Below are 26,979 nucleotides of genomic sequence, written 5' to 3'. Positions count from 1 at the left end.
ATTGAAAGATAATACAGATCTTTCCTGGACCTTTTTGAAGTACCCTCATATAATTTATCAGGAAAAAAGGCAAAAATGCCATAGCCACTATATCATATTTATTTTTCTTAAGTATCTTTCCTCTCTTTTTCTTACTTCCACTGCTTTAATTAGGTGCTCATTCTTTTTTTACCCTCAGAGCATTACAAGAACTCTTGACTATTCTTCTTGCTTCCAGTCTTATCTCCTTTCCAGACGATTATCTCAGTGTTGTAATAGTAACCTTCCTACATTGCAAATATGGTCTTGTCACTTGCCTGCTTCATGTCCTTCAGTGGCTGTATAATAAATTTTTAGAGAAGCACCTAGACCTCTTTCAAAACATACTTTTTAAAGCCATCCTATCTGAGTTTGGATTTGGTCTTTGCCAATTATTACCTGTGTGACGTTAAGCAAATTACTTGACCTCTCTGTGCCTTAGTTTTCTCATCTGCAAAATAGGACTAGTGCCCACCTAATACAGGTGTTCTGAGAATTAAATAAGTAAATACAGAACATTAAAAACACAACAGTGAGCTGGCCAGTTAGCTCAGTTGTTTAGAGCGCATAACACCAAGGACACAGGTTTGGATCCCCATACTGGCCAGCCAATAATAAAAATTTAAAGCAACACAACATGCTTGGCACATGGTTGTTATTGGTTAGATGCCAACTGACTCCTATAGTTTTTAATCTGCATTTCTTATTTTTGGGTTTCTTTCTTTAATGAATTTTTAACACTGGAAGTTAAATATCTTCTACTGAATGGGGACCTGAAGCTTTAGATAGATGTTTGGTACCTGAATGTTGTATGCATTGATAACACCAAACCTGACCTAGCTTTAAAAATTCTACTTTTATCTCAAGAAATAGGACATTTTCTGCTGCTTATAATTTTCTTAAGAGAGTATGACTATCTTGTGCATCCACAGTAATGTTTCATTTCAAAGTTGCCTCACAGTGTAACTTTTTGTAAGATACTCTGTGTGACAAGTAGTGATCTAAATTTAAGTTAATGTTCAGCTGTGTGTGGTACCAATGAAATAAATCACTTAAAGTGACAGTTGGTTGAACACATACAGATACAGCTAAGTTTTCTGGCATGCTGGCAGAGACAACTACATTGTAATATGTTCTTCCATCTGAAACATTAAAATTTTAGAGAAACATGACTTTGGATCTGAGCAATAAGATATTTGAGATAAGTTTTTAACATAAGTTGTGAAATGTTAATGGTTTATTCATCCCAAATATTTCACTTTCATATAATTTGCTGTATATTTTGCAAAGAAGTTTCAACTCTATTTAATAATTCTTAAGAACTTATTGGGCTGGCCGGTTAGTTCAATTGGTTAGAGTGCAGCTTATAACATCAAGGTCAAGAGTTTGGATCCCGATACTGGCTAGTTGTCTCCCACCACCCCCCAAAAATAGAACTTATTTTTTTTGTGACATAATATGCAACAACATGTCTGTTACATGATATATTAGGGAATAGTTGGTAATATCTGATTATTTGAAGCCAGGATTTGAACTCCAGTAGTCTAGATCTAGAGGGTCCTGTTCTTCAGCACTATATTGTAATTTTATAATAAAAAATTTATCATTCATGATATGAAAGTTTAAAAATTAGTTTATTAAAACAATGTTGAATATAATTTAAACTTTAAAAAATTTCCTTCATCAGAGTAATATATACTTGTGGTTAAAAAACAACTAAGCCTTCCCTATTCTTATTCCCACTCTCCAGTGGTACTTTTAACCATTTTTGTTTGTGCTTCTACCATTGTAATGTTTTAATTTCTTTAGATAGTACAGTTTTACTGTCTGTTCTTAATTTAACTGTTTTTATCACTGTTCCCTACTATAAAGAGAAAGCATAATTTCACCCACACATCCTTTCCTTCTATTTTTCCTTTGACCCTTTTCCACCCAGATTTTTGGAATTAGATTATTTTTGTTCTATTGTTGGTTTCCTGTACTTATTTCTCGTTCCTTTAATTTTAGTTGGTATATCTTGATTCCCCACCATGTAAGATAAAAATACTTAAATCCCTACTCTCTTCAAACTTTTTTCTTCTTAACATTATATAGGTCAATAACATTTGCATACTAGTCTATAACCATTAGTTAAATCTCCCATTCTATGTCTTGAAGTTTTTGTAAAAGTTCTCATTATTATGAAAATTATGTTGCCAATAGCAACATTACCAAAATGGATGACTCTCCCTATCTGATCAACCACTTTTTAAAAAAGGAATAACATTAAATTAGTGTATGCAAGAGCAGTAAATATAAACCATTACTTAAATAGAGTTGCAGATATACTTTATTTTGTGTGTGTGTGTGTGTGTGTATTTAACATTTCTCTTTATTATTTATTTAATATATATTTTTAAGTTTATTTATTAATATTATTTTTTTACATTCTATGATGCAAAGCAGTTGGGGCAGAGTGGGAGAGGGGAAGGGTGAAGGCAACAGGGTAGGAGAAGGAGGAGGGAAGAGGGGTGGAGTTGAGGTCTGTGGCACCCCTCCTCATTCCTGCAGGGGAGACCAGAGAGCTTCCAGCAGTGGCTTGGTTATTGCTGGACTGGGTGCATGTCAGGGGGCCGTGGCGGAGGCCCTCAGCCCCTCACCACCCCAGCTCGGGAGAGCCCAGGGCACTTCCTGTGGCCCCTCGGTGGTCATCACTGGGCTGGTTGTGGTTCAGGGTGTGTGGCCAAGGCCCTTGTTCCCCCACCACCCCGGCTTGGGAGAGCCCCAGCACTTCCTGTGGTGGCTCAGTGGTCGTCACTGGGCTGGTTATGGGTGTCGGGGGGTGAGGGGGCGGCCGAGACCCCCAGCGCCCTCCCTCCCCCGGCTTGTTAGCCCTGCGGACTTCCTGTGCTTGTAGGTTTTATAGGTGTTCTTTGGTGATGTGAGACCTTTACTAGTTAATATCAAACTTTGTTTCTGGTCTATGAGTATTTTGTTTTTTCTTTCAGTTATGTGTTGGATTATTTACTGTTCCTACCACTTATACTCTGCACTGAAACTAATTAATTGTCCTTTGCTTACTTCTAAAATGGGGGAACTTCCTGTGAGGACCAGTACTTGAGCTTTGTGATTCAGCTAAATTGTTGCTTTGTTGCTTGTTCCCTAGGGAAGGCTTTTTGTGCAGCTCAGGTTTTCTTTTCTTTTTTCTTTTTTTTTTTTTAAAGATGACCGGTAAGGGGATCTTAACCCTTTACTTGGTGGTGTTAGCACCACACTCTCCCAAGTGAGCTAACTGGCTATCCCTATATAGGGATCTGAAGCTGTGGCCTTGGTGTTATCAGCACCACACTCTCCCAAGTGAGCCACAGGCCAGTCCTTATGCAGCTCAGGCTTTACTGGCTGGCTTTATAGATACTTCCAGGTCTTGTGAGATCCTGTATGCCTGGATTGTATAGAAACTCTGGTCTGGGCCTGAGTCTTTTCAGCAAACTGCACCCCCTGTTGTTCTGTATTTCTGACCAGTCTCCACTGAGTGATTCTGCACTGATTGGGGGGCAAATCAGCTGTCCTTGCTGTGCCCCAGTGTTCTCCTAGTGGGCCTGTCTCCCTCATCACCTGCACTCCAAACACTTCCCATGGGATGGGCCGTGCTCTAGTCCCTTGCAGTGACTCACCAGCCTCTGAATGTCTCCTTTTTTTCAGTTGTTGTGGCTCTTTGCACCTATGTGGATCCACGATAACCCTGTTAGTGGTCCTTCTGGCCTGGGGGCCACTAAGGACCTCTTCTCTCTTGCAGCCCCCAACCAACTCCATTGGAAGGGCACAGCTGCGACTTTTGCCAGCTCCTGCTCCATGCTCACTAGGGCCAGCCATGAAGCAGCCGGGTTCGAAATGGTTGAAGCAGTTTTTTCTTTCTCTCATCATGGCTTCTCCTGCCTTCATGCACTCCCTAGGTCTCTCTTCCTCTTTCCCTGATCTCTAGCTGCAGATATACTTTGAGAGGTAGTATGAAGTCATGAAAGAGGATAGATCTAGAAGTCAGAAGGCCAGAGTTCTTTTCTTAGCTCTGTTCATTTACTAGTTATGTGACCTTGACTAAGTCCCTTAGGTTTTTAGACACCTACTGTCATATTTAAAATGTGAAGGTTTTGGATCTCTTAAGTTCTTTTCAGCTCTAAAGTCTTATTATTAAATTAATCATCAGCTTGAGTTGCACAATTTGTTCAGATGGAATTGTACTAAATATATAGTTAAGGAATAGCCCATTTTAATTTGATTTAACTCCTCCTCCTTGGTTAAAGACCCAAAACAAATTTTGCTATTGTATTCTGCTATATTATACAGTATTTTGTGTGTATACTATGCAGTATTTGCTATATAACATAGGCTATGTATATGTAATGAGATGCCTTATAGCTCCTTATAAATTAATGATTATTATGTTACTTTTTCTTAATGTTGGGAATTGCTGACTACATAGTCTCTCACATCAGAACCCTGTATTTCTTCTCATGGATGATATTACTAAAGGAGGAGGGGGTCTATTTTTAAAATAATTCTTTCCAGAAAGAGGAAAATGACTTAATTCATCCAAGAATGAAATTTCACATACTAATTTTTCTCAAGTATATTTTTGTGAATAAAAGTCCCTTACTCAGAAGGAGTTTGGAAAAGGCACACAGACAAAAGAAGTCCCAGTATCAAATATTTTAGCCATTAAAGCATAATTCAGCTGCAATTCTTCACTGAGACAGTGTCTCAGAGAAGAAAAAGAGACCTCTTTAATACTGTTTATTTCAATAGGCATGTTTTTCTCATAGTCTAATAAGACACAAGGCTGATTTCCATCTCCACATTTCTAAAATAGATTATGCAACTAAAAGTCAGTCCATATATGAGATAATTTTGTTTTCTTTTTTCCACCAAGTCTTCCTTTTTTTTCTTTTTTGGCTGGCATAAATAACTATATGTGACCAACTGATTTGATCAAGCAAAGTGATGGAATGAAACCCACTGGAAATACTTTGAAACCTGTATTCATTTCTCAGATCCTAAAGGTAACTCAGGGGGCTGGATGGTTAGCTCAATTGGGTCGAGCACAGTGCTGATAACACTGAGGTCAAGAGTTCAGATCGCCATACCTGCCAACTGCCAAAAAATAAAAAATAAAATAAAGGTAACTCAGAGATCAGAAAACCCTACTTTCTTCTTTTATTATTGATATAAAATGAAAAAACAGATTAAGCAATTTGGGGTGAGTAGCAGAAATGAGTCTTAATCTATGAACGATAAATGCTGGCGAGGCTGCGGAGAAAAAGGAACTCTCATACATTGTTGGTGGGACTGCAAAATGGTGCAGCCTCTATGGAAAATGGTATGGAGGTTCCTCAAACAATTGCAGATAGATCTACCATACGACCCAGCTATCCCACTGTTGGGTATATACCCAGAGGAATGGAAATCATCAAGTCGAAGGTATACCTGTTTCCCAATGTTTATCGCAGCACTCTTTACAATAGCCAAGAGTTGGAACCAGCCCAAATGCCCATCATCGGATGAGTGGATACGGAAAATGTGGTACATCTACACAATGGAATACTACTCAGCTATAAAAACGAATGAAATACTGCCATTTGCAACAACATGGATGGACCTTGAGAGAATTATATTAAGTGAAACAAGTCAGGCACAGAAAGAGAAATACCACATGTTCTCACTTATTGGTGGGAGCTAAAAATTAATATATAAATTCACACACTCACACTCACACTCACACACACCACAAACCGGGGGGGTGGAAGAAGATATAACAACCACAATTATTTGAAGTTGATACGACAAGCAAACAGAAAGGACATTGTTGGGGGGGAGGGGGGGAGGGAGAAGGGAGGGAGGTTTTGGTGATGGGGAGCAATAATCAGCCACAATGTATATCGACAAAATAAAATTTAAAAAAAAAAAAAAAGAAAAAAGAAATGAGTCTTAATAAAGAAAAAGAAAGAAAACACAGGTATATAATAATAGAAATAAGAAAATGGGGAGACCCAACTACAGACCCAAAGAAATTAAGTTATATGAATACTTTGCAGTTTATGCTAATAAAGTTGAAATTTTCATTAACTATGAACATTCTAGGAAAATATGCATTACTAAAATTAACTAAAGTAGAAAAAGAAAAATTGAGTAAGCCCCTAACCATGAAAAAAATAGAGAAAGCTGTTAAGAAACAAAAACAGAAACAATCCCTCTGAAATGACTGGGTATAGATGGTTCACAGGTCAGTTCTTTCAAACCCTCAAAGAATAATATCTATGCTATTTAACTATATCATAGTATATATGGGGGGAAAGTGGATAGTTTTCAGATTTTTTAATGGTATTAACAAAATCCTGATACAACCACCTAACAAAGATAGTGCAAAACCAAAAAGAAAACCATAGAACAATTCTGTTTATAAATATGCATGAAAAAGTCAGCATAAAAATAGTTTTTAAATGGGATCTAAAAGTCTGCTAAAGACCAAAGTAAGGTTTAACTCAGGAATTCACAAATGGTTTAGTACAGACAGTACCTGACTTCAAAAGGTTCAACTTAACAATTTTTCGACTTTATAATGGTGCGAAAGTGATAGTCATTCAGTAAAAGGCAGTACTCTCGTGATGCTGGGCAGCTGTAGTGAGCCACATCTCCCAGTCAGCCATGCAATCATGAGGGTAAACAAGTGATACTCTGTAGTGTACTGTGTTGCTAGATGATTCTGCCCAAATGTAGGCTAATGTGTTCTGAGCACGTTTGAGGTAGGCTAGGCTAAGCTATGATGCTCAGTAGGTTAGGTGTATTAAATCCATTTTGACCTAATGGTATTTTCAATTTATGATGAGTTTATTGGAACAGAACTCCATCATAAGTTGAGGAGCATCTGTATTAGGAAATTTGATAAATATAGTTCATTGCATTGATTGGCGTAAGAGAAAAAGCACTTCATCACTGCAATTGAAGCAAAGTTGGAGGAGTCATACTTCTCAAGTTCAAAACATAGTACAAAGCTACAGTAATCAAAACATTGTGGTATTGGCATAAGGATAGAGCAGTGGTATAGAATTGAGAGTCCAGTTGATTACTAACAAGAGTACTAAGACCATTCAGTGGGGAAAGAATAGTCCGTCTCTCAACTGTTGGTGCTGGCCAACTGGATTTACCAATGCAAAACAATGAAGTTAGACCCCTACTTCACGCCATATACAAAAATTAACTCAGAATGGATCAACAACCTAAATATAAGAGTAAAAACCATAAAACTTTTTAGAAGGAAGCATGGGGTAAATCTTCATGACCTTGGATCTGGCAATGGATTCTTTTTTTTATTTTATTGAGACATGATTATACATATCTGTGGGGTACACATCCTGATTGTGATGCTGCAATCAAGATAATTAGTATATCCAACATTTCACAATGTAATTATTTTTTGTGGCCCTTTACCAACTTCTCACTAAACCCACTCCCCCACCTCTGGTGTTCTCTCCCTTTGAAAGTTCAATGAATTATTGGCAGTGAATTCGTGAGACACTGAAAGTGAGGCAGGACAGAATAGGGATATGCTCCAGAGAGGCTGCTCATAAATATTCCGACTGGATTGGCACGAGCCGTTAATGAACTCATAATGCGCTGATGACAGCTTAACCACCGTACCAATCAGCATGGTACACGTGGAACTTTGCAGATTACAAAAACCACCACACCTGCACATGAGAAGAAACAAAAGTGCAGATGACCTTCCACCCCATGACATTAGACCAGAATGGACATAGTAAAGGGGCAAGTGACTTCACAGCTTATGACCAGAAACTCAAGGATGCATGGCAGGAAGTTGATACAAGCTTGCATCCGCCTGTTAGGCCTTAATTTCCTTAGATCCTCCTCCATAGCCCAATATTCCTCCCCTTAGTTAGGATAAAGAAACACCCTGTCCCAGAACAACATGTAAACCCTTCCCTTAAGAATCCAGTGCGGTGCTCCTCACTTGTGGGAGATGCCTGCTCAGGCCTCTGCACCATATTTTCACTTTGTAATAAAATCCTATTGTTTGAATGTTCCCTTGGTCTTTCCCACTTGCCTTTTCTTTTGCTGATCACCACCATGCAGACTTCACTTGGCCACATAAGAAGATTTTTCTCCATGGTTTGACCGAGAACCTGGATCTCCTGTCTGATAACAAAAACGTGAGCAAAAAAAGGAAAAATAGGTAAATTGGACTTTGTCAAAATTAAAAACTGCTGTGCATCAAAAGACATTATCAAGAAAGTGAAAAGACCACCAGCCAGCCACCAAAAAGAAGAAAAAAAAAAAAAAATGAGAAGACAACTACAGAATGGGAAAAAATGTTTGGAAATCATGTACCTGATGAGTTTAATAAGCAAAATATGCAAAGAACCATTACAGCTCAACAATGAAAAGATAAAAGAACTTGATTTTAAAATGGCAAAGGACTTGAACAGAAAGTTTTCCAAAGAACATGTACAGATACAAACAAGCACATAAAAAGATATTCAACATTATTAATCGTTAGGGAAATGCAAATCAAAAATGCAGTGAGGTACCACTTCACTATATAGATGACTATAATTTAAAACAAAACAGAAAATAGCAAGCATTGACAAGGACCTAGAGAAATTGGAGCCCTCATACATTGCTGATAGGAAAATAAAATGGTTCAGCTGCTGTGAAAAGCATGTTGGTCGTCCCTCAAAAAGCTAAGCATAGAATTACCATATGATTCAACAGTTCCACTGCTAGTTATATACCCCAAGGAACTGAAAACAGGTACTCAAAAAATACATGTACATACACATTCACAGTAGCCAAAAGATGGAAACAGCCTGTCAGTGGAAGAATAGATAAAAGAATTGTGCATCAAAATGGGATGGAACACAATGGAATACATACAATGGAGTATTATTCAGCTATAAAAAGCAGTGAAGTACTCATACATGATAGTGTGGATGAACCTTGAAAATAGTATGTTGGGTAAAATAAGCCAGACACACAAGGTCACATACTCTATGATTCCCTTTATGTGAAACATCCAGAATAGGTCAATCTATAAGGATAGAATGCATATTGATGGTTTCCAGGGGCTGTGGGGAGGGGCAATGGGGATTAACTGCTTAATGGGTAGAAGTTTTTGTTTGGTGCAAGAAAATGTTTTGGAACTAGGTAAAGGTGGTAGTTGTACAATGTTATGAGTGTATTAAATACCACCAAATTGTACTTTAAAATTGTTACTTTTTTTTTTTTTGTGACCGGCCGCACCTGGCTCAGCCAGTGAGCTCACCGGCCATCCCTATATAGGATCCAAACCCATGGCGGGAGTGCTGCTGCGCTCCCAGCACCGCACTCTCCCCAGTGCGCCACGGGGTCGGCCCTAAAATTGTTACTTTTAAGTGGTGTGAATCACATTGCAATTAAAAATGTTTAAAAACTATTATTCAATCCTGATAAATCTTAGCAAAATAGGAATAGCATAATACATTCTATAAATGATTGAAAAACCATCTTCTAGTCATGCATGATGATGAAACATTTACGTTGAATTGGGGAGGAAGACAAGGATGCTTTCAAACACCACCATTATTCAACAGAGGTTTAGAAATGTTGGTCAGTACATTTGGACAAGAAAATAAAGACTATAAATGTCAAAAAGCAAGAAAACTTTTTGTGTTGTTTCTTTGTTTCTACAGATTATATCTAACTGAAAAACCCAAGAGAATCAACAAAAAAAAACTGTTTTAAATGATAGGGAATTCTAGTGTGTTGCTACTTGTAAGATATACTGAAATCAGCAGATAGAAAAAAAAGTTACTCCAGTTGGTTCTGTCAGAATGTGAATTAACCTGACATAGAAATTCCCAATACAAATACCTAGAAATGCTGAATAAATTTTCAAACACACAGATGAAGAAACTTCTCTCTTACAGCACAGCTGAGCTTTCAATAAGGAAAGAACCCTCCTGTTGCAGATATTAAGAGAGAATTTGAAAGCAAGGCAGGAATGATGCTAGCTGATGGAGCAGCCTAGGAGGGAAAGGATTTGTGAGCTAGAGCCTTTGGTTTTAACATCCATTTTGAAGGTTGTGGACTTATTAAAAAAGCGAGGATTAGAACTGAGAACCTAACATAGAACAAGAACCTCCAATGGGCTTTACAGTCAGTGAAATAGAGAACTAGAAGAAAAAACAAAGAAGAAAAAGCAGCAGCAGCAGCTTACCTCTACTCAAACCCTGGATGGAAAAAAGGAGCCTTCCATGAAAAATTGAAACCATTGGTTTGGACTTCATACACTATAACTTAAATGATATAAGAATCCAGAAATCAATGTAAAGGAGGTTGTAGGATACTAATACAGCGGGGGTACCTTTTAGAAGCAAACTTCATAATCCAGAATGCGTGAAACTACCCCTGAAAAATTGAGCTTCAGTGAATATGAGCTTATAATTTTTAAAGTTATAAATCATATTCAGGAATGATCAGATACAATAAAGGATTATACAATAAAGGGCAACAAGTAGATTAGCACTCTAAAACCTTGAAATAAGACTATAGAGACTATAAAATATGTATGCGTGAAGTCATTAGAGAAAGTTAAAAATGCATTAAACCATAAGGAAAAAAATGAGATGATGAAAAGGGATAGATAGTTTTAACAATCAAATCTGAGCTTCTAACAATGAAAAATACTGTTGTTGAAATTGAACTTAGTGAATAGGTTAGATAGTAGATTAGGTCTAGCTTAGAAGAGAATTGGTGAACTGGAAGATAAATTTGATGAAATTACCCAGAATGCAGCACAAGGTGATAAAGAGATAGAAAATATGAAAAAGAGATGAAGAGAGATGGATGAACAAATTAGAAAATTCAATAACACTAACAGGCTCAGTGGGAGTTCCAGAAGAAAAGAGGATGAATTTGAATCCTTGGCATTTGAATCCTCAGACTGAGGAAACAAACAGGATAAATGAAAATTAGTCTGATATATGTATGTCCAACTGATTTTTGACAGGGGTGCCAAGTCCTCTCAATGGGGAAAGAATAGTCTTGTTTCTTCAACTGGTTTCTTCAACTGGTGGTGCTGGGACATCTGAATTTCCCTACGCACAACAATGAAGTTGGACTCCTAGCTCACACTATATTCAAAAGTAATTCAAAATTGATCAGCAACCTAAATAGCAAAAACCATAAAACTCTTAGAAGAAAACACAGGGGTAAATCTTCATGACCTTGGATCTGGCAGTGGATTCTTAGATATGACTCCAAAACTATAAGCAACAAAAGAAAAAAATAGATAAACTGGATGTCATCAAAATTAAAAACTTTCATGCATCAAAGGACATCAAGAAAGTAAAACAACTGTAGAATAGCATGCCAAAAATACCATTTCCATGTGGGTGGCCCACCATAATAGCCACATGGCAGCTGCTGCAAAAGCGGCTAGATACCACAACCACCTTGCAGACACCTGCCAGCCACTCGATTGCATTGACACAAGGTGAGTCACCAGCAGAGACCAAAGAAAAAAAGAGGATGTCTCTCTCCACAAAGCCCATTGCAGAATGATAGAAGAAGCATCTGCTCTATAATAATAGTGGGGGACCCGAACACACCTCTCTCAGCACTGAACAGATCATTTAGACAACAAATCAACAGAATAACCATTACTCTTTCAGAAGGAGAGAAGAAATCTAGGTTTATCAGAGGTGGGAGAGGGGAGGAAGAGGGGGATGGGGAGAGGTTGGATAAGGGGTATAAAGAATAAGTATGATTTGTAATAATATATACGCTAATAATATTGATTTGACCAACACAGTGTTGAACCCCCAAAGTATGTATAATCAATTATGATTCAATTAAAAAAAGAAAATATTGGGAAATCATATATCTGATAAGTTTAATATCCTGAATATATAACAAAGTCTTATAACTCAACAATTTAAAGACATACAACCCAATTAAAAGGGGAAAGGATGGGACTAGCCAGTTAGCTCAGTTGGTTAGAGTGGGTGTTATAACACCAAGGTCAAGGATTTGGAACCCCCTACTGGCCAGTAGCCAGCCACAAACAAACAAACCAACCGGCAAAGGGTGGGAATTAACATTTCTCAAAAAAAGATACAAATGGCCAGTTAGCACATGAAAAGATAGATGCTCAACATCATTAGTCATTAGGGGCATGCAAATCAAAACCACAATGAGATACTACCTCACATGTTTTAGGATGGCTATAATTTTAAAACAAAAACAAAAAGAAAAATAAGTGTTGGTGAGGATATGGAGAAATCAAAACCCTATACATTGCTGATAGGAATGTAAAAGAATGCAGTGCTGTAGAAAAACAGTTTCGGAGTTCCTCAGAAAGCTAAACATAGAACTACCATATGACACAGCATTTCTACTCCTGAGCATATACCCAAAGGAACTGAAAGCAGAGACTCAAGCAGATACTTATATGTCAGTATTCATTTCAGAGTTATTCACAGTAACCAAAAGGTGGAAACAACTCAAGTGTCAGTCAGCAGATGAATGGATGAACAAAATGTGGTATATACATACAGTGAAACATTATTCTGCCATTAAAAGGAATGAAGTTCTGATAAATGCTACCTCAGGATGAACCTTGAAAACATTATGCTAAGTGAAATAAGCGATACACAAAAGAACAAATATTGTGTGATTCCACTTACATGAAATATCTAGAAATGAAATTCATAGAGACAGAGTAGATTAGAGGAAGCCAGGGGCTTGGGGAGGGAGAAGTGGGGAGTTATTGCTTGATAGTTATGGAGTTTGTGTTTGTGGTGATGAATAAGTTTAGGAAATAAATAGTGGTGATGGTTGCACAGCATTGTCAATGTGATTAATGACACTGAATCGTACAATTAAAAATGGTTAAAATGGCAAGTTATATATATATATATATATATATATTACCAGGATTTTTAAAAGTCAGTAATATAATATACCAAAGACAATTACATACCAAATCAGTAAATTGTAAGGTGTAAAAGCTGCTTTAAGAAATTACTTTGTGGGCCCGCCGCGGGTTCGGATCCTATATAGGAATGACCAGTGCACTCACTGGCTGAGTGCCGGTCACGAAAAAATGACCAAAAAAAAAAAAAAAAGAAATTACTTTGTTACCCAGACACATGAATGAAATTGCAGAATACCAAAGACTAAGAAAAATTTTAAAGCAATCAAAAAGAAAAAGACAAATTATATACAAATAAAAATTATATACAAATAAAATTATAATGGATTAAACTCCTACTAGAATGTCCAAAATCCAAAACACTGGCAAAATAAAATGCTGGCAAAGATGTGGACAAGAGGAACATTCATTCACTCATCCATTGCTGGTGGGAATGCAAAATTATACAGCCACTTTGAAACCAGACAGTTGGCAGTTTTTTACAAAACTAAACATGCTCTTACTATACCACTCAGCAATTATGCTCAATCCAAATGAATTGAAAACTTAATGTCCACACAGAAACCTGCACATGGATGTTTATAGCAGCTTTTTTCATAACTGCTGGACTTGGAAGCAAACAAGATGTCCTTCAGTATGTGAATGGATAAATAAACTGTACTACATCCAGGCAATGAAATGTTATTCTGCACTAAAATGAAGTGAGCTATCAAGCCATCAACAGGCAAGGAGGAGCCTTAAATGCATATTACTAAATGAAAGACATCAATCTGGAAAGGTCATATATGGAATGATTCCAACTATATGACATTATGGAAAAGGCAAAACTATGAAGACAGTAAAAAAGATCAGTGGTTGCCAGGGGTTGGGAAGAAGGACGTATGAATAAATACAATGGGCAAAACCTGTTTACAATAGCAACAAAAATTATGAAATACTTAAATACTTATTAACCTAGGATGAAATGTACAAGTACGAATTTGAAGGCTACTATAAAACTTCACTAAGAGATATAAATGATTTGAATAAAAAGTATTAGATGGAATGACTTCATATTATAATGCTGTCAGTTTTTCTCTCATTAACCAGTGAATTTAAAATTCCAGAGATTTTTTTGTTTCTTGTTTTTTTTGGTGGAAACTGAACAAAATTATTCCAAAGTTGATCCTAAAGAATAAACACAGGGAACTAACCAAGAGAATTCTGTGGGAGAAAAATTAGTAAAATCAATCATGCTAAAGCAGATATTAAAGTGTATTCTTAAACTTTAATGATCAGAATAGCATGTTATGGGGCCGGCCCGTGGCTCACTTGGTAGAGTGTGGTGCTAATAGCACCAAGGCCACGGATTTGGATCCCTATATAGGGATGGTCAGTTTGCTCGCTTGGGAGAGTGTGGTGCTGACAACAAGTCAAGGGTTAAGATCCCCTTACTGGTCACCTTTAAAAAAGAAAAAGAATAGCATGTTATGGTGCTAAAATAGAAACATCAGTGGAACAAAATAAAAATCCTTGATAATGTGATTTAAAATATATATGTGTGTGTGATTGGTATTTCAAGTCAGTTATTAAGGATAGAGAGTAAATTAAAAATAGAAACAACAAATTTTAAAAACTTGACAGTATATATGACAAGGTACCATGGATGAGATGTCAGAATTTCTTAAAATGTCAGAACTGTGGTGCAAATAGCTCAACTGCTGAGATTTTACTCTTTCCCAATATGTGATTTTCTTTACTCTCATTGGACAAAGAAATTAAGAATATGTTATTATGCTTTTTAAAAAGCCAAATGTCAATAGAACATGAGGAAATATTTTTTAGAACTGAATTCAACCAAGGAGTGATTTAAAAGTCATCAATATCTTCTAAGCTGAAAAATATCTTTTCAGAATTTGATATAATATGCCTATCACTATAGTATCTGACTCAATAATGAAGAGTAGCCTTCAGTGACAAAGTACTACGTTATTTCTGGGTCTTAGTTCAATCCAAATATCTCAAACTAGTTGACAGAGCCACCAAACACTTTACATTTCTGGCAACCTATAATTTTGAGTTAAAACTTTCCTAATTTAATGGAAAAAAAAGAGAGAAAGAAAGGACTAAATGTGGAATCTGTCTTAAAGCTCAAGCTGTATTGAGCTTGACATATATATTGGTGAAAAGTTACTATCAGTACCCTTTCTTATTGATATGAAACATTATTACATATTTATTATAATAATAAAATTTGAGGTTCTTATGTGTACTGAATGTCCATTAATTGATTCAATGACATTGAGTTTGAGAAACACTGCTTTACCCCTGTTTCTCATCTGTTTGACCAGGGAGTAGAACTAAGTTTGAATCTAGATTGAAAGTGACCATTTAGAAAACGAAATCTGTAGCCAAAATTCATTTCACATGAGAATCCAAAATAGAATATATAAATACTTATATCTGCTCAGATTTCATATTGTTCAGATTTGCCCTGCGAAGATTATACCCTTTCAACTTTGAACTATATATAATGCATTATTTGATTCACTAAAAGGTGAGCATTGTTACTGTCTTATATAATATTTATTCAAAATTATAACTTTTACAATTCTTTACACATTTAATTATTTTGGCCTTAGTTTATAACCTCTATGATTGATGTCTTAAGTATTTTGTTACCTTGAGTCCAGATGTTTGTGATATTGGTTTTAATACATTGGTTTTATTCATTTATTCAGTATTGGAAAGGTATAAGTAAAAATGAACAATTCAATATATGAGCATTACAAGGGGTCAGTCTGCTTTTGGGTTTGAGCTTTCACTAGCTGAATGACCTTGGGCAAGTTACTTAAACTCTCTGTGCCTACGTTTCCTTATTTTTGAAATAGCGATATTAATTGTCCCTGCTTCTCAGGGATGTTGTGAGAATTTAGTGAGAAAATACATGCAAAGTGTTTAGTATGTACCTGACCGTAGCACTCAGTAAATTTTAGACTCTGAGCAGAAGTAGGATTTTAGGAATTTCTGACTGCTTTGAACTTCCCACAGCTTTTACCCTTAAACAACACACAGATTATATGCACTGACCCTTATCTTTCTGATTTTTCTCTTGAACTCCAGTCCCAAGTTGTTTGTTTTTCGGCAGCTAGCCTGTACGGGGGATCCAAACCCTTGACCTTGGTGTTATAACACCATACTCTAACCAACTGAGCTAACTGACCAGCCCCCAAGTTTTTGAATCTCAGCTCATTACATTGGTTACATGACCTTGGGAAGGTCACATAACTGTCTTGTGATTCAGTAGTGTTATTTCAAGAATTAAATGAATTAATATATGTAAAGCACCTGGCACAGTGTTCGGCAATTAGTAAGTGCTCGAGAAATATAAGCTGTTGTAACTGTTATCTGGTTTTCTGGGTGGCCTTCAGAGATTAATTTGTCAAAAATGGAACCTCCTATAACTCAGATGCTCATATTTACACCCTTATTTCTGTTACTGACACCTCTAGTCTCAATAGTAAGGGCAAATATCTCAAAGTATTTTCTAATTCTTCCTTGTCCCCTGTCTTGTGCATTTAATCAGTTCCATATATTTTCTCCTTGATCAGAAACTTTGTTGCTCTCCATTATTTGCCAAACAAAATAGAGAAGTGGTAAGGGATCTGATGATCTCAAACTAACAAGCAGAAAGTTAAGATAAATTCATTTATTCATTCAATAAATATGTATTTAGCACTATATGCCACACATTAGTGGTTAGCATACCTGAGTAAATACAAAAAACACAAACTTCCTACCATTGTATAGCTTACAATCTAATGGAAAAAACCTCTGAGAACTTGAGTTAGGCAAATTGCTTAGATATTACACCAAAAGCACAGTACATTAAAAAAAAATTTTTTTTTCACCTCATTGAAATGAAAACTTCTGCTCTGTCAAAGAAACTGTTAAGAGAATGAAAAGATAGCCACAGACTTGGAAACATTTGCAAAGCACACCTACAAAAGGCTTTAACCCGGAGTATGTAAAGAACTCTCAAAACCCAACAGGATAGAAACAATTTTTAAAAATAGACAAAATGTTTAAACAGTGCATAAACAGTTGCTCAATACTTAGTCATTAGAGATCTGCAAACTAAAACTGCAAGAGATGCCACTAAAATCTATTAGAATAGCTTTTTTTAAAAAAATCAAAAAACTGACAGTACCAGTTGTTAGCCAGGACTTGGAGCAACTGTAACTCTCATTCATTGCTGGTAAGAATGTAAAATGGCACAGACACTTTGGGAAAGAACATGAAGTCAGACATAGAATTATCGTATGACCCAGTAAATCCCATACCTTATGTTCACGTGTAAACCTATAAATGACTAGTTATAGTAGCTTTATTTATGATTACCAAAACTGGAAATAACCAAAATGTCCTTCAACTGGTGATTGAATAAACAGTGATACAATGAAATACTAGTCACCTATAAAAGGGAACAAACTGTTGATACACTCAACAACTTAGATGGCTCAGATATGTTATGCTAAGTGAATGAAGCCAGAAGTCTCATACTGTGTGATTCCATTTATATAACATTCTTTAAAAGGCAAAATTATAGGAACAAAAAGCAGATCAGTGGTTGCAGAGGCCGGAGATGGAGGGAAGAGTTGACTACAAATGGACAGCATAAGGGAATTTTTGAGGGTAATTGAACTTGATTGTGGTGGTAGTTACACAACTGTATGCATTTGTCAAATCTCTTAGAACTCTAGACCCAAAAAAGTGAATTTGACTGTACATTTAAAAAAAAATGAATAAATCTACCCCCTATATAGACATGTATGTGAAGTAGAATGATCTCTAAGAACCAGTCTTACTCCAAAATTACAAAAACCAATAGAATTTTAATTTTTTTTTAGTTTTGCTCTATAACGATGACCTTTGACATTACCATATTCCAAAGTGTAATTAAGCCTCCCAATCAGCCTCATATTAATAATTCTCTTCTGGGCCAGCCCTGTGGCTCACTCAGGAGAGTGCGGCGCTGGTAGCACTGAGGCCGCGGGTTCGGATCCTATATAGTGATGGCCGGTGCGCTCACTGGCTGAGCATGGTGCAGACCACACCATGCCGAGGGTTGCAATCCCCTTACCGGTCAGAAAATAATAATAATAATAATAATAATTCTCTTGTAAGTGGATTCTGAAACTTGAGAGGAATTGAAGGAGTGTGAATAATGACGAACCCATTTTAGATGTTTTCGCTGAGTTTTCAGAGAGGCTCACTTGTTACTGTCATTTTCAGCCTTACCAGAGGGAGAATTTGCCAGTTGAATGATTTATTTTACAAAGTTGCAGGGGGAAAATATGGTGGAAGGAACTTGTTTTTTTAATTTTCTTGTAATGGGAATGAGAAATTAGGGTAAGTTTTCTTGAATTGTGGTAAAATCAAATGATAAGACCTTTGGACTTTGGAGTCATAAATATAAACCATACTTCTCCCTTACGAGCTATGTATGACATTGGGCAAGTTATTCAGCATTTCTGAACGTCATTTTATTTCTTTAGTTTTAAAATCAACTGATCATACGTACCTTCCTGAGCGGTTATATTCAGTAAGACAAAATATATAAAGCACCCAGCATGGTTTCTGGTACATGGTAGTCAGTAAATGTTACTTCCTTCATCTTATGCTCACTCCTGGGCTATTTTTGGTCTTTTATTCACACTATATATGTAGGAGCTACAAAAAGTACATCTAATTACTTTGAGTTTTGTAGTGGATTGAATTATGTCCCCCCAAAACTCACTGAAGCTTGAATTGTGTCCCCCAAGTTTTATGTATTAGAAACTTGGTCCTCACTGTGACTGTTAAGAGGGTGGGAAATTCTATTGTGGTAATTGAAAGGCGGAGCCTTGAAGAGGTGATTTGATTGTAGGACCATGCAGTAGTGAATGGATTAAAAATGGCGGTCAGGGGCGTGGTTCTGAGGGCTTTAAAAGAAGACAGAGTCTGTCTCTCTCCTCTTGCTTTCTTTTTGCTCACCATTTCACAGTGTGATACCCTGTATCACTGTCACCACCACCAAGACCCTCACCAGATGTGTTCCCTGGACTTTGGACTTCCTAGCTTCCGAAACTATAAGCAATAAATTTCATTTTCTTTATAAAATACCCAGTTCCATGTATTTTGTTATAAGCGGTAGAAATGGACTAACACAAGCTTAAAAGCAGGTATATTGAATAGGAGTGGTGAGAGGGGACAGTTTTGCCTTGTTCCAGATTTGAGGGCGAGGGCATCCAGTTTCTCACCATTGGGTATGATGCTAGGTCTAAGTTCCATTTCAATTGATCTATCTTCAAGTTCACACACTCTTTCCTCTGTCATCCCATTTTCTATTTATTCTATCCAATGTGGGTTTTTTTCAGTTGTTGTATTTATTAGTTTTAAGTTTTCTGTTTGGTTCTTCTTTATATTTCCTGCTTCTTTGCTGAGACTTTCTATTTTTTCCATTTGTTTTTGAGACTATTCATCTTTGCTTCCTTGAACATTTTTATAATAGCTGTTTCAAGTCTTCATCGGATAATTCCAACATCTGTATAATCTTGTTGCTGGTGTATGTGGATTATTTTTTTCCCAGGTGATTAAAATTTAAATGATTCATCATATGCCAAGTAATTTTGGATGGTGTCCTGGGTATTTTGGATATTGTATTGTCAGACTCTAGGTCTTATTTAAATCCTTTGGAGAATGTTTATATTTTTGTTTTAGCAGGCAGTCAACCTGATTAGGTCTCAGGCTGCAAGTTCCAACTTGCTTTCTGTGGGCTGTGGTTCCAACATTAGTTCAGTTTTCAAAGCCTTTGCAATGCTGTTCTGATCTGTCCTGTGTGTACATCACCCAGTGGTCAGTTTGGGAACTGGGAGATGGTTTATCCATTAGTACAGTTCTCAGAGTCTTTGGTGTGTTAATTAGGATTAGATCCTTACCTATGTAGCACCAGAGTGAGCCCAAGAATTCATAAACAAATTCATGTTTTCCCATGCTCCTTCCTCCCTGTGTTTTCCTCAGTACTTTCTTGTTCCCTGGAGCTTCCCTTTCTGGTTCTCTAGCCAGAAACCTGGAACTCTGGTTTTTCTGCTCTACTACACATTCCCGCAGTTTCACTTGGATCTAAGGTCAAATGGCAGGAGCTTCAAAGAGACAGGAAAAAAGCAAAAGGATGTCAGCCCCATCTTTCCTGGATTGACAGCTCCACTAAACAGAGAGGTAGGTTCCTATCCCTTAGAAGTGTGGCTTTTGCCACATTTCATTGTTGCCACCACCACAGGATTTCCTGGGGGCTGGGGTGTGAGAGAACCAAGAAAAGAGGTAAATAAGAGGGTGGGAGACTCCCATACTCTCTCTAAACATAGGAGTTCCCTTTCCTGGGACTCAAACTAGAGTGATTTTCGCAGACTTCGCTCTGTACCGTAGCACTCACTTTTGGATTTCTTGCTGTGTTTAAGTTCAGGCTGGTGGTACCAAAGAGCGAGTGGAGAGGGCGGAGGAGGGAGGTACACTGCATGCCAGTTCAGTGATATGTTGATCTCTGGTATTCTCTGATTCATCTTCTTACTTTTCAGAGACTTCAAATAGCTGTTCCATGCCCTCTGTCCAGGTTTTGTGGTCTCATTCAGTGAGGGAGACAGGGTTTAGTGTATCTATTCCATCTTGCCTGGAACCAGACCATAAATTTTGTTTTCAAAGAGAGTACTTGTAATATTGCCGCCATTCCTTCTGCTTTTCTAACCCAGAACTGTGTCCATACTAAAGTACAATTCGAATCATTTTATTACCTTGCAAAAAATCTTTATTAGCTCTCTATTGTCTCTAGGATTAAGTGCAGACTGCTTATTTCAGCAGCTCAAATATTTCATATTCCAGCCAAACAGGAATATGTGTTGATATATAGTTATTCTATTCCACGCCCATAACTTTGCATAATTCTCTCAGCCTAAAATAGTTTATCAACCTTTCACTTTCTGCCTCTTCAAATTCTACATGTTTTAAAGCTTAGATGCCCTCTCTTAAAATTTATTTTAGTCATCTGCCCTGCTCTTGTGTGCTCTCCATAATAGGAGTGTGCGATCTCTTCAGGCTTTGAAAACTGTCATTTTTGTTTGTGCCCTTTTTCATGATATATACTTTGTCTTAGCGTTATTTTTATGTGTAGATACATAGCAACAGTGTCTAACACAGGCTTCAAATTCAGTACATTCAGATAACATTTAGTACCTACCATTTAGGTACTACCATTTACTACCTAGTTTTTCACTTATTTATAACAACTCTCTGAAATAATTATGCTAAATTTCATTTATATGAGGACACTGAGTGTCTGGCTATGACAAGGGCTACTGCGAGGCTAATGTCTGGAATCCTGCTCACAGTGTCAATTGTCTAGCTCTTAATCCTGTTCCTGACGCCAATTGTAAAGCTAGGTGACCACGCTAGTTGCCGCGGCTCTTCTACCTGCCGGTAATCCTGCACTGACTGGGCCAATGGTTGAGATAGGGCTGGGTCTGGAACTCCCAGACCCCTCAAGCCCGTTTACAGATTGGGTCACAAATCCTTCACACTCCAGGCTGGGTCACCAGACCCCTCCACCCAGGTCTATAAGCAAGGCAACTGGCCACATGGTTCTTGGAAGCTGTGGGTCTGGAAAAACATGGCCGCACAGGGTGGGCATCCGAGGCAGTAAACACTAGCCAAAATGGTGCCGTGAGGGCGCACTCACTCCAACCACACACACAATGTTTACAGAACCGCCTGAACCGGCTCCAAGGCGAGGGGAGCCTGACCAAATTGTTCCATTTTCCTAACACTGAAGGTAAGTAAGTAACATTATCTGAACTCTTCTACAATGACTGTGAGTTTCTTGAGTGCAGGAACTTCAATGTTCAATTTTCTACCAGCTAATACCTACCATATAGTAGTTACCCAGTAAACATAGCAATAGCCCTAACTTTTTTTTTCTTTCTACAGTACCTTGGCCATGTAGAAGTTGATGAGTCAAGAGGAATGCATATCTGTGAAGATGCTGTAAAAAGATTGAAAGCTGTATGTATTTAATGGTTGTTAGTGTTGATTACATGCTGTCAATATTTTCTTAAAAGATTTTGCTCAGCAAGTTTTAGTGGCCCAGTATCCAGTAAGAATGGTGTTTCTCTTAAAGCAAAAGATGGGGGCTTACTAATAAAGAACATCTCATGTTATCCATCCAAAGGTTATAAATTATAAAGACCAACCTTCAATTTAGGCCAGACATTATCCAAAAGATACTTTTTTTGGTGGGGAGGGGGGCGGGGTGGCTGGTCAGTAAAGGGATCTGAACTCTTGACATTGGTGTTATCAACGCCATCCTCTAATCAAGTGAGGTAACTGGTCAGCCCACCAAAAGTTACTTTAGATTTATAACTCATATGAAACAAGTGGTGTGAAATCTGGTAGAAGAATTATATTCTAAAACCAGGATAAAACAGTTAAGTAAACATCTTAACCTTACTGTGATAACTGGGTTATAAATTATTCATTTTAAATCTATAAGAAACATCTTTCCAGGAAAAAGTAGAAGACACAGATACCTCTGTTGCTGCCTGGTGAGGTCTACTTTTGGGGAGACTTCTCATTATCATCTTGACTCTTAATCCCTAATTTTCTTTTCTGCACCCATCTAACATACACATTGTTTCCACTGCCTTCTGCATAAACTTCAGCACACTTGCAACGGAGAGCCTATTTACACATTAAATATTTCCTTGCCTGTTATGCCATAGAACACATCCCAGGCAAATGCCTGTGCGAGAATGGGTTCAGAGTTCATAAAGGTTAAGATTAAAGTGTTAATTTCATATTTTCAGTAGTTTTGAGGAATATCCCATAGACTTTGACAGCCCATGTTCCAACCTTCCTTCAATATGTGTCCCTTCCCCACTTTGCTGTGAAAGCTTTAAACATTACTTCTGCATGCCCTTGCCCCAGACAGCATTAAATACTCATACTTGTTGCTTTGGGTTTGCTGGTATGGTGAGCTGCCATAAGTTTGACTACTAATGAGTGCTTTTTTTCTCAATTTGCTTAGTAATCAAGACCTTTCTGCTTTTTGGTATATTCTATTTTACCTTTTATCTATAATTCCTCAATATGAAATACATAAAATTAAGGAAGCAGTCAACTCAGAGAGGAGGATTTTATTTGGAATAAGTGTCAGAATCTGTTGTAGAAGGGACAGGAGGAAAAAAATAATGATTCTCTCAATATACAAAGAACTAAAAAAACAGTAAAATAGACACATGTACACATGTATACATACATACATGTGTACTTTCACATGCCTTTTACCTCAGATTTTGCTTATTTAAATTCTACAATGATCAAAGCCCTTCTTAGTCTATCTTTGCACTCCAATTTATCATTTATGTCAAGGGGGCTTATAACCATGTATTATATAGTACGTGAAACTATAGACTTGCTATGTCCACCTAAATAAACATATCTCCCAAAATTTAATTTTCTATTTTTACCAAAATCAATGTAAAAGAGAAAAAAAAATTGATTTCTTCTTTAACAAAATAATTCCAGGTTTACCTAGGAGAATAATAAACAAGATGAGATTAGCTAAGAACATTTTTAAAAAGTCACGCAAAAACTGTTTTATAACACTATATTACTAATGACTGAAAACAACAGAAAAATCAGTGAACAAGACTTGATAGACCTGAAACAGACCATAAATAGTTATTAAAATCTTATAACTTACATAACTTATAGTTTAAAGGCCACTGTAGAAGGAGCCTTTAAAAAGTCTTTAATTCAGTCTATGGCATCATGTTCACTCTCTAGATAAGGAAAAACTACAGATGGTTTAAATTTGCCCAGAAGATACTGACAAATGGTATTTAGTTGTTTAATGGGCAGTTAATACTCTTAACTGTCTAGTTTTTGGTTTTTAACCTACTTTTAATTAGAAAAATCTCTTCATTATATAGGCAATATGTTTATAAAATTCAAAAGAACAAACAAAGTGCATGAATATAATCTTCTGCAATCCCAGAGATAGCTGCTTTCTATCTAGCTGTCTAGTTTATGCTTGATCTTAGCCAAAATGCTGAGAAGTGAGAGCTGTCTAGTTTTTAAACTAATTTTTTAGTTGAGTGGATTTTTTTGTTTTATTTTACCTTTTTATTTTTTTTTACATCAAGAAGACTATAGACTATAAGTGTAACTATTTGAGGCACAGGACTATTTAGATAGTAAAGTTTAATGAGTTTTTATATTAACCAGAAATTGGAACTAAATTGCCATTTTCTGTTTATTTATTTATTTATTTATTTATTTATTGCTAACTGGTAAGGGGATCTGAACCCTTGACCTTGGTGTTATCAGCACCACAGTCTAACCGAATGAGGTAACCAGCGAGCCCCTGAATTGCCATTTTAAAAATTATACCTACTCCTGGAACCGTGTCTCGTACATGGTAGTCACTCAAAAAATATTTCTGGAATGAATATACAGAAAACAATCCAGTCTTCAATATGTGCTCAAATTGAATCTTATAATAATCATCATAATCATAGCTCAAGTTTGCAAAACTCTTTTGCATATATTTATAAGTATAAGGAAATAAAAATCCTTATTTCCCAATGGTCTTTTATAACTAAAAGGAAATTTTATATGTGTTGATGATTGCTATTCTGGATATACTTTAGCTTTTGAACTTTGAGGGAAAATTGACCAGTTCTGGACTTTTCACCAAGAAGTTATTTAAAATTCTTCAGACAAACACTATTTAGGACACTTGGAGCAAATGTTATATATAGTTTTGCATTGGCAAACATATACAAAAATAAGATTGAATTTTTGGGTAACTGCGGTAAATTTCCTGTTTATTATACTCAATGAAACATTCCCCTTCTATAAATATCCTTTCTAGTGCTGTAACTGAGAATCTTGCAGAAAGTTGGAAGTCGGCAGGATGTTGTTCTCAAATTATACTAGTCCACATATGTTAATGATTTTTGTCTTCATATTTTTATTATGCAGAAATTTCTAGTTGCCTTTTTTTTCTCTGAACAAACATTCATCTAACAAATATCCACCGGGGATCTACAATCTGCCATGCAAATACTTATATTGTGCCAAAAGCTATGTGTCTGGAGGCTTTTTGTTTGTTAGTTTGTTTTTTATAGATCATAAAGCTCCCTCTTACAGTTTCAAATAAATGGAAGCAAATGTAAGGGTGTAGAAGCCTATAGAGGATTAAGGAAGAAATAGAACATCATTGGAATTATTTGAATGTCAAAGTTTAAAAATTTAAAGAATTATGTACCAGTTAAGTAGTGAAACAAATATCTTAAACCTATCACGTGAATGATCTTTGAACTAAAAATTTAACATTTCTAATGCTTTTTAAATTTGTGGGGAATTGAGGTAGAAAATAATTTGCAAGTATAATTGTGTTGTGTATGTGTGTGTTTCCCCAAAGTAGTCTCTTATAATTTAGAATTACATTAACTTTAATTGCAAGTCTTCTGCATACTTGATATTCGCAGATGAAAAAAATATAACTAAATAAGATAGTGTTTTAAAAATATGCTCAGAGCACAAGTATGTTAAAATTTTGTTTTAAACTTTCTTTGCATAAAGTTAGTTATAGCTACTTTCAGCTCATTTGCTTTGTGACATAATTTCACTAATTAGCTACTTTGGGACTTAGATTAGATAAATGATAGAAATGGCTGTTGCCCATTTTTATTTTCTTTATGGCATAGTCAGTTACAGGGTAAGGAGTATTGTCATTTATCAGTCAATTTTGTAAAAAGTATATCAAGACTTTGGTTATCTTGCTTTACTCTGGTCCAAGATACCCTTCATTTTTGGTCCAAGATACCCTTCATTTTAAAAGGTCATTTCTTCCCATTGTCTCTTAAATGTTTCTTCCTCTCTGTCTTGGTTTTAGGCTAGTTTCATTATACTACCAGTTTCTAATATGTTGTTTTTTATTCACTATTTGATATATTTGTTTTAATATATGTTCTTGTTTTAGCAGGTAAAAGAATCATAACTTAATTGTTTTTAAAAAGAACATTAATATTATTCTCTAATCCAATAACTGTCTTATTATGCATTTTGCACATCATCTTTTTTTAATTAACATCTGGGGTCTTTTATTAAAAGGAAAAACTCCATGTTTAACAAGAGCTTTTTTAGGAGCTAAGTTAAACATTAACAGATCTCCTTCCCTAACCTCCCCGTCCCTCAAGAATGGTGTCTTTGGCTGCATCCTTGAAAGCTGATGGTTACTCACAGTCTAACAAAACTAGGGTCACCAAACTTGGCAGCAGAAGAAATCTTAGTGTCATTGTGATAACTACCCTGATTACTTTATTATTTTTCCAGCTTAAATTCAAAATATTTTGTGGAAATATTTGATACTATTTGTGATTTTCAAAACTTAGGGGGAAAACAAACTTTCTGGTATATGAGAGCATTAAATGACTTAATAAATTGAGAGTCAAATTTCAGTACAGTTGTCTTTTCCTACATGTTTATCCAACATTAGAAACTGATGATTATAAAAAGTAAGGGCTTAAAGTATAGTTCAGCCACAGCTAGGAAATGTAAAGTTAAGCTAGCTTGAGTGAATTAGAACCCATCTACTTTGCATAAATTCTTCAGATTTTAAATGGTATCCACTTTTTATAAGTGGTGCTTAAAAATTGGTGCTGGAACCATAGGTAGCTGTGTCTCTCTTAACCAGATGGTTTCAGAATTGTGTACTTATTATTAATGTCAATGCAAGTTTCTTTATTTTAAAACAACTTTTAAAAAGAAAAAAGCCCTATTACTTAAATTTTAGTTGTGGCCCACAACATTGTTTTGGTTCTGAGATATATGTTTTCTCAGCTCCAGTGTAGACATTAGCTTTGTATTCTTTATAGATAATAGTGTCTAGAATAGAACATATCTGTTTTTTCCCAATGTGT

General features: G+C 36.3%; 1 protein-coding gene across 6 annotated transcripts in view; it reads left to right on the top strand.

Annotated features, from left to right (window-relative positions):
- Nucleotides 1-26,979, top strand: part of NUMB (NUMB endocytic adaptor protein) — a 175,554-nt gene that overhangs the window by 114,765 nt on the left and 33,810 nt on the right. For all 6 annotated transcript variants that reach the window (XM_063091888.1, XM_063091891.1, XM_063091890.1 and 3 more), the window contains one exon: nt 21,980-22,054. In XM_063091888.1, the coding sequence (XP_062947958.1) occupies nt 21,980-22,054 (75 nt within the window). The remainder of the gene's footprint in view (nt 1-21,979; nt 22,055-26,979) is intronic.

This window comes from Cynocephalus volans, chromosome 3 (genome assembly GCF_027409185.1).
Source record: "Cynocephalus volans isolate mCynVol1 chromosome 3, mCynVol1.pri, whole genome shotgun sequence".
NCBI lineage: Eukaryota > Metazoa > Chordata > Mammalia > Dermoptera > Cynocephalidae > Cynocephalus > Cynocephalus volans.
The sequence above is the reverse complement of the archived record's forward strand: the minus strand, read 5'-3'. Positions and strand labels throughout refer to the sequence as shown.